Source organism: Anser cygnoides, chromosome 20 (genome assembly GCF_040182565.1).
Source record: "Anser cygnoides isolate HZ-2024a breed goose chromosome 20, Taihu_goose_T2T_genome, whole genome shotgun sequence".
NCBI lineage: Eukaryota > Metazoa > Chordata > Aves > Anseriformes > Anatidae > Anser > Anser cygnoides.
Window position 1 is genome coordinate 11,483,326 of NC_089892.1, and position 14,781 is coordinate 11,498,106.

The following is a 14,781-nucleotide window of genomic DNA, read 5'->3' on the forward strand; positions in this document are numbered from 1 at the left end:
AAGTACCTTTACATCTGGAGAAGTGACAGACTATATTTTGTTAGACCACATTAAAGCTTATTAGACTATTTTTCTAGCTACAACCACTGCAATCAAAAAATCTACCTGTGTTCTTGACAAGTGGTTATCATTATGGTAAATTTTATTGGTTTTGCTACTTTAAGGCTTTGCCACTTCGGCTAATGTTTTATGTTGGAAATGCCATATCCATCTTTTAGACAACACTAGTTTATTAAGCAAGGGTTTTGTGACTTGCTCACCATGTCTGAGCAGTAGGGGATGAGACAGCCCTCTGCCAGGTTTCAGTCCCGTTTCCTGCACATGAGCTGCAGGAAACCTTCCACGCCTCCTGCTTGCTGCAGCACTCAGACTGCTGAACATTGTGATCAAAGGCAGGGCATAACTGTGTCATTTGCACTAGATGTTATTTCTTTTCCTAGATGTGTATGCCACTGCTGTTTCAAGATAAAATTAACTTGATGGAAGATTATGTGGGAGAGTATCCTGAGCTCCAGTGCAAGCTCTTACAGATCCTGGACACCTGGTGTGAACCTGGTTTTAATATCAGAGACATTGCAAGGTAGAAGTGTTTGTTGAATTTCTAAACAGCTGGGGCCAACTGCCTGCCAGAGGACGCTATGTTCTTTGGTTGTCTATCTAAGATCATTTTCTCAGCATAATGGAGCGCAATATATTTATTTTTCAGCTGAGAATGGGGAAATTTCTGGCGTCTGTGCCGAAGTCTTTTCAAATGCCTTAGCCAGTAAGACAGAGGTATCTTTCCTATTGACAGATGCTTAGCTCCTGACAGGAGAGAGGAGTACAAAATGAAAACTATGTAGTAGATCTTAGCAATATAACAATATCAAAGCTCCCTCCAGGAGGTTGTACTAATCAGACTCTCGTGCTTTGCTACAGACAAGGCTGAGTTTCAGTATCGGTTGTACAGGTTTGGCAGGAAGATAATACTGTGATGAAGTGGCAGAAAAACAAGAGAAGCAAGTGGTTAACCTTCATGTTCTCGTGAAATAGTTGTGTGTGTTTTAATTTATAAATCGCCTCTCAGTAGAATAGCTCCTGTCAGTCACAAAGCCAACAGTACAGTAAAAGTCACAATGTAGATGCAATGGTTGCAGTCTTAGTTCTGAAAGAAGATGAAGGAATTCCTGGCTTTCTCTTTCTTCAAAATAAGTCTCTGGTCTTGCTACAGTCTTTGACTGGGAAATGTGTGTGGTTGTATTTTTGGCTTTTTGCTGTAACTCAGGAAAGGTAGGAGACTTTTCTTACCAATACCTACCAAACCCTGATATATCTGCTGTTAAATATCTACTGTTTGCAAAACCTTAGGCAATTCCACAAAGGTGTTGTGTTTGTGCTTTTTTTTCTTATTTTGTTTGTTTGCTTACAGACAATATCAAGGTCTGTCCAGGTACAAACCAGACAAATTGAACCGCAAAATGCTAAGCAAGCTGGTCTTCAGGCTCCTAGACCGATTTAATGTAGATCCAGGTATGTGATATTGCAACATCTTCTGGAGTTATCTCACCAATCAAAAACAGATGAAGTCAATTTATCTTCTTCCATGTTCAGCAAGGAATCTCTGCTGTAATTTATCATGGGGAGTTTCAGAGTTTAATTAATGGTATTCAAAAACAAAGTTGGTAAGTTATGGGAATTACCACTTTGTGCTGTCATAGAATGAAGTGCTTGTGACTAATACACTGCTCCTTCCATGATATGAAATAAATCTTGACCTCAGAATGGCTCTACGTAAACACATGATGGTCAGCTTTGAGTTATGACTCCATTCCGCTCACATAAGAAGCAAGTCATTACTCATCTGCGGATCTGTTTTCTTGAGTTGTGAGTCTGTCAGTACTGAAGTGATAACCCCCGGGAAGCAGGAGCCTTACAGCTCTTTGTATTCTTTCTGTAAAATAGGGTTGGCAGCAGGGATTTTTAAGACTCTTCCAGTCTTCTGAGAGAAGTAACACATTGCACATCATTGAATAGATCTGCTTCACTACCAGTTGTCTAATAAAATCTTTGTTTTGCTTTTGTTGTTAGTGGAGACTGTTGATCTTTTCAGTTTTCTTTGGGACCTTACGTTGGAAACCTTTAGATGCACCATAAGGTTTCACCCTACAAAGCTTTCCATCATCAGCAGAAGATACGCAATTCTCTTTTCTTGGACTGAAAAGTGTTTTCTAACCACAAATTACGGGTTTATTATGCCTGGCAGCAACACTATATTGCATATTAATCTTCACATCTTCAACCTGCTGTTCAAAAGTTAATAAGATAATCCTTGCAGACCCCCATTGGAGGATAAGTAAATATAATTAAACTTAGCACGTTGGTGTGAAATCTGAGACACAAGGGGGTGATTTATTTAACATCTAAATCCTTCCCTGGAGTTTACTAGTCTTCGGTAATTTTTTCTCCTTTGTAAGACTGGTCATTCAGTAGGCTGTATTGTCCTTTATGATCTGTAACGAACATTGAGTTTTTCCCCTTTCTTTTTGAAAGATTCACCAAGGGTACGGTGTTAACTGTAAACATGAAATGCATGTGAAATTTTGTTCACATGCAAAATCCTGAGAAAGTTTTTTTTAAAAATCTAGCAGAATGAGAAAGAAGAGTATGTACCTGTTGATCTCAGGTGCTCTCTGTGGGATGACAGCGTGTCTTAGCCTGTTGATGGTGTCTCAGATATTGTTGCTGCCACTAATAATGCCAAACTCTCACTGGACCTCCACAGTAGGTTCATGGGTGAGGAGCTGCCTTGAGATACACAGAACAAGAGTCTCTCCTATAGACCCTATTCCTGGCAACACTTCCAGAGAGTGATTTATCCTATGCCAACTTCAATTCCTACAATGTAGGATAAGCCAGGTGCTAGAGAGGACTGACCCTTCTATTGATGGGAGATGGGATGTGGGCTACTGATTTAGAAAAGATGCCAGACTTGGGCCAGCTAAAGCCAAGGTTAGCTGATTCTCACTCATAGACTTATATATGAAAGTAGATATTCATTTTTTTACCTAATATCACATGTAATTCAAAGCAGCGCTTTACTAAAAGGTTGGCCTCAGTCTCCTCTGAAATGCTTTGGAAGCTTTGAATCCCTGCAGAGGAATTTCTGCCTTAGTGCTGGTTCATCTTGAACTGAATTGGAAAATGGTGGCAGTTTTCCCCTTCTCCTCTCCTTTTTCCTCTCTTTTCTTTAGTGGAAGTAAATCTAACTGTGATGAAAGAGAGTTCAAAAAGGAAGCAGACTAGGTAAAATATACAGATTTAAAAAACTAATTGTTCTTGTTCTGAGCAGTTCCACCAAATTCTAGCAGTAGGGCGAAACTCACACTTCTTGTTACCTAACCTGGTTGTGGGCTTGCTTGATGCCGCAGTCTTCTGCTGCTTTCTGTCTCCTCTTCTCTCATGACTCCTACTCACTGTAAGAGGCTGAGAGCAGCAGCAGCAGAGGGAAGTGGCTTTTGGTGAGAAAGGCTGGAGGAGGACAGGGTTTCTTGGTATGAGAAGGCAAGCTTATACGTGACTTAGTTATTGTAGTTCCAAATCTACTTTCGTATTTTGCTACCCAAGAGCTCGCTGTTGTCCACTTAGAAAGTTTCACTGACTCCTAAGCAAAACTTAGATGTGTGTTGATCAACATCTAAGGTTTGAAACACTCCTTGGAACAGCCAGTCTTAAAATTCAGAGCCAGATAAGAGGTGGCCCAGTAAAAACAAAAGGTCTGGAGCCTCAGAAAAAATAAGCCATCATCATAGATTAGTCCACTGTTTCTTTTTCTGACAAGAGAATGTTGGCATTCCTGCTAACACACACAGCAGTGGAAGATTTTCTTTTGAGTCCCAGAGGTGTCCCAATAAACTATGCATGGATTTCATATAATTAGCTTTACTGGGGAAGTAAGAGGCTGGGCAGAAATGGCAATGATTGAGGAAACAGAGTTTTATAGAGTCTTTTCTCACACATGGGTCAGTTTATGCACTGGTTTAACAAGCCTTGTAGCTATTGCAGGCTAATTACTTAATACTCTTTGGAGACCCTGTGAGATCGACATAAATTTACAAATAAAACTTTTAGTCAAAACAGTTCTCAGAGATGAGGGAACAGACCCTCAAGTCTCAAGAGCCTAAAGTACAACTGTCCTTATTTCTTGGACCTTAGTACTCATGGCACAATAAAGCAGATATTAGTGGTGTTGATGGAAAAGAGATGGTAATTGAATGTGCAGTTAAAAGTTGTCTTATAGCAGTATAACAAATTGCTTAAGCACCTTAATTCCTGAATGCTACGAATGTGTTCTTACTGTAGTCTTTAGAAAGTGTTTTTAGTATAAACCTGAAGAAATGTTCTTCATTTGGTCACCAAGTTGTTCCTCTTGGTTTAACATTTATTTTAGATTCAGTGTGAATTTTCTAAATGAAGCCCCCAGAGCTGTCTTGTGTGATAAAGTGTTATCACTCCGATAGTGTTGGGGCAGCAGAGGGCAGACGAGGGCTGCTCAGCAGTCGTTGCATTTGCTCAGGTAAGGCACAACTGTCCCCAGGCTTCTCCAGGTCTGCCAGAGCTGGGAGCAGGGTGTCAGCAGTCACCAGGGAGAGCCCCACAGAGACCCGTGGGTTCACTGCACTGAGCACTTTGAAAAGATGCTGTGCCAGAGAGAGCAATGACTGTTAAAACTCTACAAGAAAGCCTTTGGAAGGAGGATAGTTCAAATGTTTTTACCTTTTCATTGTTAAGAGCAGAAGATTATTCCTTTCCTTTCCATATGCTTTACAAGGGTTGTTCCACCCTCCCTCCCCCCCCCCCCCCCCCATTCCATGGTGATGTCCCTTCAAAGTTTTTTATTTAGCTCTTGAGTTACATGCCAGCACATTTCTGTATAACAGTGTGACTAAGGAGCACCTCTAGGCTTAGACATTAGAAGGTAGGAGCCTTCTGCTTCTGAGGTTGAAGTAGCTGTGGAGTCAAGCTGTCGAAGGAGAAGGGAAGTGAACATCCAAGAGTCCATCCTTGGCCCTTACCTTCTTAAAAGCATTTTTCCCTGCTGAAGTACAAGTAGTAGAAGATGATCTGCTTGAGACAAGACAAGCTGGCCAGCAGCTCCAAGCTTTCTATTGGAAAAGTCATACCCCTTGTAGTTCTAAGCATGAATTTGTCATATGCAGATGTGTGTAAAGACTACACTGGAGCATTTTTTCCTTTAGGCATACATTGAAACTTATATGCTATGCTCACTGTTCTTCCTTCAGAGTCAGCCAATGCTCCAAACAGCAAAGCTAGCAGGTACCTCAACAGTTTGGGGCCAGTCTGGGGCTTCTGCTGTTTCACTTTCCCTTCTAAGGACCACTTACCCTGATCTTCAGTGGCACAGAGCATATTATGAGAGACAATTTACCTTTGAGGCTACAACAAAAAGAGGTTTTCTTGAGTCCTGCCCTACCCTCCAGTAATTCGCACTTAGGGAATAACCTCATCATAATATACTGAGATTAATGCACCGTTCACTCCTCATCAGATTCCCCAGCAGTCCTTAGCAATATCAGGGCAAAAGCCTCTAACATTTCAGGTACTCTGATTTTATTAAACCAAGGCAGCTTTACTTTGTCCCAAAACAAAGTGTGCTTTGTGTGGGGCCTTCTGTTATGCCAGGGCAGGGTAAAGGAATCTCACTGTGAATGGAAGTCAGGATCTCAGTATAACAAGAGGATCAGGTCTCCATCCCAGCTCAGGAGGAGTCATTTGTAACCTGGGAGCAACAGCCACACACCACACCTCAAAATGTATTGCACCATGTCCCCAGAAGACACATTACTGCTGTTACATGAGTGGAATAGGTGTGTATTAATGGTTTCGTTCTCTGTGTGACAAATGGATTTCATTTTTACTTCCTCTCTGTTGCTAATAGTCACTAATTCTCTGCTAATGGCTGACAACAGAATGGAATTTTTGCTTCTGAGTTAGTCCCAGATGTGAACTGTAGCTCAGATGCAGCACTGTTGTGGTGGAGCTGCCAGGGTAAGAATTAACACATGGCCAAGAGTTGCTTTCCCTGTATTATACTGTTTGTATTCCATTGGTGCTCCACAGCCCAGTCATGATTCCCAAGCCCTCCACAGTACAGACGCTGAATGGAAGGTTGGTTTCTGTTCTGAAAAACTTAGGTTGTTGTCTTCTGGTTCTGCAAACAAAACACTGGTTTTCACTCAGGAGACTTGAGTTCAGATTCCTGCCCAATCTTAATGAGTTGTGTGATCTTGGGTAAGTTGTTCTTCTCTGAGGTGCTTTGATTTCTGGAAGTGTAAAGCACAGATAGTTGTGAAACTGCAGTGAAAAGATTTGGCAAAGATTCTGCAGGCCACCTGTTTCACCCTTCCTGCCCCAAAGCCAAAGGAGCTTTCCTTCTGTTATTTCTATATAAGATGTGTAACTTATTGTTAAAGACCTCCAAGATGGAAAGTTTACAACCTCCCATACAACCTATGATAGTTCTTCTCTAGCCTTGCTGTTAGATTTTTTTTCCTCCAAAATGTTAACTGGAGTTTCTCTTGCTATAAATTAAGTTCATTACCACCAGCTTTATCTACTGTGAATGTGGAGGTCTTGAAAACCCTTAAAATGTTGCATTTGACCGTATCGAAAACATTACTGTAATAAAGATGAGCAACAACTGCTGCTTCATCTTTATCCAGGACACAGCTTACTGAGTCACAGAAGAGTATCAGAAGGACTGATATGACATGGTTTGTGGGTTTGGGTTTTTTTGGACAGTGCAAAGTCTGTAACAAATCACATTTTCTAGGTGCTCACAAGTAATATGTTTGTTACAGTATATGTCTAGAAAATATTTTTACTTTTCCAAATACAGTTGTACTATATTTGGAAACTATAGTACTATAATGGTTTGTACTTTTTTGTAGTAGTTATTTGTACTTACAGTTGTATAGTACTTCTACAGTACTATGGTTGTTTGTACTCTTTTCAACTTTCTCCCCTGTGCTTCACATCTTCTCAAAGGTGACTCTTACACAGTCATGGGTGGGTTACATGAGGCCTAGGATTTGGAAGCATATACTGCACCTGAGCGCACATGCTAACCTGATTGTTTCTTCTCTAACCTCAGTTATAATCCATTTGTTTCTCTTTTTCAGTTAGCACCTTTAGTTGGGCCTTCTCTAATGAAAAGTGAAGAAAAGCAAGTATTGTAATCATTTTCATTCTTCATGCCCTAATTCATCAGCTTTCCTTTTCTATCAAGTGACTGACTAGCACTTTCCCTGGTCTTCCTCTTTCTACAAAAATATTTTCAGAATGATTTTTTTCCTGCCTTTGTGGCTTTTGGTAGATGCATCTCATAGTTAACTTTGGGCTTTCGGACTTTTTGTGTTTGTGTTCTTCTTTTGTATGTGTCTAATTCAGTTCCACTTTCTGTGTATTTTCTTGTTGTATCTGCGGTCAATAGAAGCTTCACATTTACCAGAGTTAGTCTCTTAGTTCACTTCCAGTTTTTCCATTGCCAGCTCTTACCTTCTTTTCCCCTTATAAGCTATTTCCACATTATAAATTATTTCCAGTTCTCTGAGTTTATTGAAGTCCATTTTGTTTTTATTTTGCTGTTCTTCCTTTGAACTCTTCAATTCATTGTCTGTCTTACCAAGTTAGCTTTCATCTTCACGTTTTCAAGTAGTTGCTCTCTGTTGTTTATAATAAAATACAGAAAATGGATTCAAATTCAGCTTCATTCTCCGTCAGAATAGAAAATGTCACTAGTTTCTTTTAAAATGTTCCAGAGTATCTGTGTTTCTCTGTCTTGACACTTTAATTCTGATTCCAGAGTCTGGTATTCAAGGATCTTTCTTCATCTGATCTTTCTTCATTCTCTCCATTTGCAGTCCTCTGGGCATGCCACGTGAGACACGTGAGTCCTGTGCTCTGAGGCCCTCTGAATCAGTAGCACTGTTTTCTCCTGGTGTCCGCTGAATGCAAGTGAGGCTGCAGGGAATTTTCACTTTACTGTTTTCTGTTGCTATTTCTGAATGTTGATCCTGCTTCTTCTGGCCACCAGCGAGATGGTTTTAGCCACTGAAACCCCAATGAAGGCTTTGGTTATGTCTTTCCATGTACATGCATACCAGCATTTAGCAAGAACTGACAGATACGTATGCTAATCCTATCTAATCTATTTTATCTTCTACATTTATCTCTTGTTGCATTGGATTTCAAAACAGGGTGCTGTGTGAAGATCTTGTTTTCTGCAGTTGTAATGAGGCATATCTAATGAAGATGGCAGGAATAAAAATAAAAACAACTGTTGCGTGCTAGCTCAGCAAAACAATTGTCACCTCACTTTTTGTATGGATATGGAGTCTCTTTCATGGGTATATATTTTATTGGATAAACCATAGACACAAGTGTAAATCCTGAGTAACATGTTCAAAACTGCTTCAAAGGATTAACATCACAACTTCCATTTAAATCAAAATTAATGTAGCCTTTAGAGATTGGAGGTGTATGAGGATGCAATGTAATTAAAGGTGTGAAGTCATTGACTGTGAAGGATATTGAACCAGCAAGTGGATCTTATCATTCAGGGGTGGTAGAACCAGAGATATCAGTAGCCAAGGATTAGCATTGGTAATCGTGGTTGAAAGTGTAAATAACAGTTTATAGTTTAGATAAGCTGACAATGTGTGTGTCTGTCCCTCATTGTTCTAAGTTTGATGGCATCCTGCCTTCCATTTACTGAGTTCAAACTTGGGGAAGGAAAAATGTAATGTCTAGACAGTAAAATTTAACGGAAGTTCAGCTATGTTGTATACTTAAATGTCATTTTCTTTCTTTTAGCTCTCTGCCCTAATGTCATAAATCAGCGGCACTTAAGAACTCTGCATTATCTCTTTTACAAGAGGTTTGTTGAGGTACGTTTCTTTATTAGGTGGCATGAGTGTGAATGAGTTTTCTTATTTATTTTTGCATTTCAGATAACTGATATAATAGAGATATATTGATTATACATGAACAAGCTGTATATACATTGGGTACGCCACTGGACCTGTACTTTCTGTGACTGAATAATTTGTGTGTCCATTCATATTCTAATGACTGGGTGTTACAGTTGCACAGAGCTGGATGCTTTTCCACCTCAGCATCTTTAGCAGCTATCTGGGACACATACATTGGGATATACATAGGTCAGGGTGGAATCTCCATGTGTCCAGTTTCAGCCATCTCAAATAAAGAGGGAGCATATCGGATAGAGATTTGTTTTTATTACCACTATTATTACTTTTAAGAACAGAGTTATTTAAGCACTCTGCATTGCTGGGTTATTTGTAGCCACTACTTTGATTTGGTATTGGTGGCCTGGCTGTGATAGTTATGCCACAACCTGCCACAGAAGCTTCTTGTGCTAACAGCCCTGTTACTGCTGAGCAAAATGGGAGTACTTTCAGCTCCTGAGCAAATCTCTGAACTAACTTTATTTTTGTCCAATTTCTGAGTCTTCTTTCCAAATACACTAGTGCTTGTCCTGACACTGAGGGCTTGTGGAAATAAGAAGATGCCGTTATTTTTTTCTGTGGAGCAGGTTTCTAGGAGGCAGCTTGGAGTTTGACTTGCAGTTCATTGCAGAATTACTTGACAATGCTTTCTCCTCCCCTCTCATGAATGTACTGAGCCAAGTCACTGCCCTTTGGATGCTCTCGAGCACACTGCAGTGGGAAGCACATTTCTCTTCTTGTTAACAAGGCAGTTTTGGTGCTTGTCTTGATTGTCTGGCATTCAGCATCATCCTGTGCCTGGAGACAGATAGTTCCAGCTGAGAATAAACTTTTGTTCTTCCTCTTCTGAAAAAAACAGCTTGCTTGCAGGTGTTGTATCCAGGTATATTAACTGGGCTGTGAAAGACAGGGACCACAGGGGACTGAACAGCACAGATAAATGTTTTCATTTCATGAATTTTGAATTACCAAGATGTATTTGCCAAACATTTTAATGGAGCAGTATTTCATCTGCAGTTCACAGAGAGCCTACTCCCTGTAGATACAAGAAGCTTTTAAACAAAGATTTCAGAAGCCCAGCAGGTTGTTCAGATGTCCCTATATATGGTACTATTGATCCAGTCTTCAGAGATTCAGTTTTCAGGAAATGAGACACCTCCTCCAAAAGTTTCTGTTCTTTTCTTCAAAAGAGGATTTCTTTGATGTTTAGTTTGGACGCAAAGATGGGGTTGAGTGGTGGTGATCTGATGACACCATTCTGGCACTGGCAGTTCTGCTTCCAGGACCTCCTGATCCAACAGTGAAGGCTCTGATCTGCCTTTCCTGCCTTCCAGATCCACTGACACAAGACCTAGGGAGGCTTGAGCGTTTCAACGTCCTTCAACTCAAGGCTTTAATGTTGGATGGCATCATTTTAGGGAGCTTTCACAGTGAGAGAGAAGAAAACATTGCTCCAGGTGTATTTATTTAGCGGAGTGAAATGAATTTTTTATCTCATGTTCTGCTCTCCCTGGCCTTCCATTTCCTTTGTTTTGGAGTTTATGCGTGCTTTAAAGTATCCAAGCTGGCCAGTTAATTCCATTAAGGTACATTTGGCAGCTGTTTCTGGACACCATCCCTTCTTCTGAGAGCTCTTTGGTGTTCTGTGTTTACCATTCTCAGCTGTGTATGAGGCCTGGTCAAATGGCTACTTTATCTCAGTAGTATTTAGATTACATGCTTGTATATCTCTGAGATGTTCTCTCTGAGGCTCTTTTACTCCCTCTTTGCTCCTGTAGCTTTCTTTTATGGAAAAAAAATAGCAGTGGCACTGGTAGTCACTGTGACCTCTGCCAGAAGTGGGGGGTGAGACTCTGGCCTGGAAGGCTGATCGGTCTCTTGCAGCTTGCATTCTTGGCAGAGTGGAGAGTAGGTCCCATCCCAAGTTTCTCCCAAGGTTGGCTCTGAACTGCATTTGAATCAGAATATTAACTTATCAGTTTCCTTTCCCAGGCCTCATGATTCCAGAGGACTTTTCATGACTTGGCTGTGGAGAAGAGTTTGTCTTTTTATATTCTAGAGCCTCGCGGATAATCCCTGAGATCATTTCCTTACCGGAGCCTATGGGGATAGCTCTCCATTGGGCTAGCTGCTGAGGTGAACAGTCTGCGGACACATTGCAACTCTCCTGAGGTGGAGGCAACAGCAGCGATCCACGTGTTCCACCACAGCATGGCCTATGTCAGCTGTGCTTAGCAATGTCTCTTGCATTGCAAAAGCACCACTCAGGCTTTGAGGCCTTCAGAAATTCTGCTGCACTTCGCAGAATCTTGTTAAGGTGATTATTTTTTTTGCGAATGAGTCCTAGCTCCAGGTAACGAGGAGTGTTTGGTGGAGCTAGGTGAGGATCTGTGTTGCCTGTGTACTTTGATCACATATGAATTTTTGTCTTATGTGCTGCAGCCTAAACAGTTGTCCGAATTACTTGATCTAAGCTGTGTTTTTCTGCCATGCCCTCCCTGGTTGGTGACATAGGAGAATCACAGGTTTCCAGAGCATTCCAGTGTGCGTTCCTCAATCACAGTTGATGCAAGTGTCTAAGAACTTTTTCAGCTTGTTATATGTAACATTCTTCCTTTTCTAAGGTGGCTCACAAGTAATTTGTCTTTTCAGAAAACCATGACTCAGGAGAATTGGACAGATCATGTTCAGGTGAGTATGGATTTTCTTCTCCCATTTTCTCAGGTTTTGCTTTGGAAATTATTTTTATAATGTTCAAAATATACAACTCTGGATATCGGAGTCCAACAATTACAATTTTGCACTTCCTCATAATTTTGTACTCATATAGCAAAATAATCTGTACAGGGAAGAGCAAGAAAGAAAAAATGGTTTTGAATTCCTGTTACGTCTTTAAAAATGGTCTAGTTTAGCTCTAGCATTTAGATGAGATTATCAAGTACATTCTTGTACTTCCATGCACTGATTTGTAAGTAAACACTACAAATATTGAGATTGCTTAATTACAAGGAGGAAAAAAGGAAATTTTCTTCAGGCAGCTAACAAGTTGTATGCATAAAGCTGGACAAATGTTAGATTCCCCCTACATGCTCCACTGATAATTTTCAACAGGTTTATTATGTGACTGTTAGATACCGTGACTTCTACAACTTGTAGGACATGAATAGTTTTAATGACACAGGAAGAAAGGAGCAGTATTTTTTTTCTTGGTGTATAAACAGGAGAGTTCAGGCAACTGTGTTTTGGCCTGATACTACAATAAATACATATGTGGCAATGAAATGTTAAGAAATTCCATGGTGACATGCCATTAGTGACAATTTATATGCCCATAACATGCCTGTGGAATTGCAACTTTATGGTGAGTGTTGGCTCCTTTTCTATAACTCCCTCAGTTTGAATTCTGCAGCCATTAAGGATTTCTGACTGTCAGCAAATTCTGCCCATGAAAACCCATTTGATCAGTGTGGGCCTCTGAGTGGTAACAAGACAGTCCAATTACTAATGATGAGATCTTGAGATCTTATGCAGTATCTGTGCGCACTAGATATGGCTGCATTTTAAGCATGAGATGTTTCTTCTCTCTTCCAGGAGGTGTAGAAGGAAAAAGGACAATGCAAAAGCACGAGGTTGTTTTTTTAAGACAGAGGTGGTTGATAAGATGTCCACCATCCCTTCGTGGTAACTGTTAAACCTACTGAGCATATTCAGAGTTGAATATTCAGCTTCTATGTGTAGTTTATTGTACCCATGCAGAAGGCCAGACTTCGTGAGAAACGAAGGGGCCTTGCCTCTTGATCTCAGTGATCTTATCCACTGTAGGAACTTTCAAGCATTTTTGTGGGTTCTCTCTGATTCTCACAGGCTTCGAGGCCAGCACAAGTGCAGGTATCTTGCAGGATCAAGACCTGAGATGGGATTGGCCACGATGGTGTAACAGACATCTCTGACACAAGTGGCTGTACGTTGGTGTATGCAGTGAAGGGGTTTCTGCCAGCACCATGGTAGACAGTGGGAAAAAACTCCTAATTAACACACACAATTGCAGATCATGTCAATCACTTGTGGAGACCTGAGGCTTGGGAATAGATACTTTCAGAAAGGTTTGGTGCCTGGTAAGAAAGCTCCCTTGTGAACTACACAGAGCTCAACCGGATGATGGACTATGGCAGGAGGTCATCTTTGCTTTTTCAAACTATTGCAAGCTTCATATTTTCCTGATTGCTTCCATCTTATTCAGTTTTGATAGCTATGTAATTATCACACGAGTAGTGCTTAAACTTGCCTGTTATCAACCCTGACTCGTAGTGCTATCAGAGATTACTGTCTTTGGCACCACATTAAAGCAATCAGAATCTGTACCTATGCATCTGGAGGAAAACGAACTAATCATATGTGCAGATAGGCTTCTGCTTCACACTGCTAGCAGCATGGCTGCACTGAACAAAAGAAAAGTTACAAAGGAGGAATCTCTGGGCATGTTTTGCTTTTCAGTGCAAAAAACAAAGCTGACTTTATCTTTTTTTGAAAGACTGGGCTTTACATGAGGGAAAGATTCTGCTTCTCATTCAAATTTTCACCTATGACCTGGCACGTTTGACCAAAAAAAATATGTATCTCTTAGATGGCACCTTGTAGAACTGGAGAGAGTGTTTGTGTTGTATGTCCCATTCATATTCTGGTTCAGGCTCACAGAGAGTTTCTATCTCCTGAACTCTGCCTGGCGACACAGCGTTAAAGATGCATTGCACTGAGTAGGAAGCAAAGGGTGAGATGCAGCGTGACCTCTGATCACCTGGGGGAATGGGAACCAAAACTCCTGAAAGGCTGAGCAAGCTCTCAATCAGAACTTTTAGATAAATTTTTCAATTTTAAGTCAAAAGAGGTTGAAAGCTTACATGGGTTTAAAATTCATTTTTGTTTAATTCTGTGCTGCATCCATAACAAAAAAAAAAAAAAAACAAACATAAATTATGTAGGTATTAAGAGCCTGGTCAAAGTCCAGTCCCTCCCTGTCCAATGGTGCTGGTCACATCACATTCGGTACAGTGGACGATAGACATTTCTGGGTTAGTATTTCTTTTTGTTTTCCCAGAGGAGTACAAGTACAGAATTCTCCTGTTCCTGCCCAGTAGGACAAGCAAAACTGTGATTCTGATTGCTCCTACAAAAGGCAGATCTGTAGTTAATTGTGGGGCCAACAGAACCTGTTTTCAGCCCTGTAGCAAACTGGTTTTGCCCCCTCCTCCTTGCCAGCTCCCCTGCTGCAGATCTGTTGGCCAGGCTGTGGCTGAGCAGGCAGCGATGGCAGCTGCGGGCAGGCAGAGGAGGCTGGAGGGAAAGCAAAGGGATCAAAACGTCTTCATACCCTAGGGAAAGTGCCCTCATCAACTGCCTGTTGGCAAGCCTGTCTAGCCCAAGAGGAGAGCTACATTTGTGCCTCTTCTCCAAGCATAGGTGCCTCGGGGGCAGAAGGAGGGGAAGAGCACTCTTCCTGCACAGTGCCAGCTGTGTTGCTATTCATTAGCTTGCCTAACTGATTCTGTGAGCTGCATGGAAACACGCAGGGGAGAGAGTGCCTGTCTTCACAAGCAGAGGAGAAGGTGTGTAGGATATTGATGGTAGATATGCAGGGGAAAAACAGGCAGGGCATGAGCCAGCTGTCTGCTTTGCTATGTATCCACTGCTTCCATTTTTGCATGCTTAATGTTTTTCAAAGTCTTAATTAGCATAAAGATAGTAGAATTGGGTACAG

At 41.1% G+C, this 14,781-nt stretch overlaps 1 protein-coding gene across 28 annotated transcripts in view; it reads left to right on the forward strand.

The window, feature by feature from the left end:
- The window catches only part of EXD3 (exonuclease 3'-5' domain containing 3), a 300,821-nt gene that overhangs the window by 111,643 nt on the left and 174,397 nt on the right, over nt 1–14,781 (forward strand). For all 28 annotated transcript variants that reach the window (XR_010826103.1, XR_010826104.1, XM_066980892.1 and 25 more), the window contains 4 exons: nt 441–580; nt 1,409–1,509; nt 8,872–8,945; nt 11,679–11,717. Coding sequence is in view for 26 of the 28 variants with exons in the window: in XM_066980892.1 (XP_066836993.1) it covers nt 441–580; nt 1,409–1,509; nt 8,872–8,945; nt 11,679–11,717 (354 nt within the window). In the remaining 2 variants the exon portion in view is untranslated. The remainder of the gene's footprint in view (nt 1–440; nt 581–1,408; nt 1,510–8,871; nt 8,946–11,678; nt 11,718–14,781) is intronic.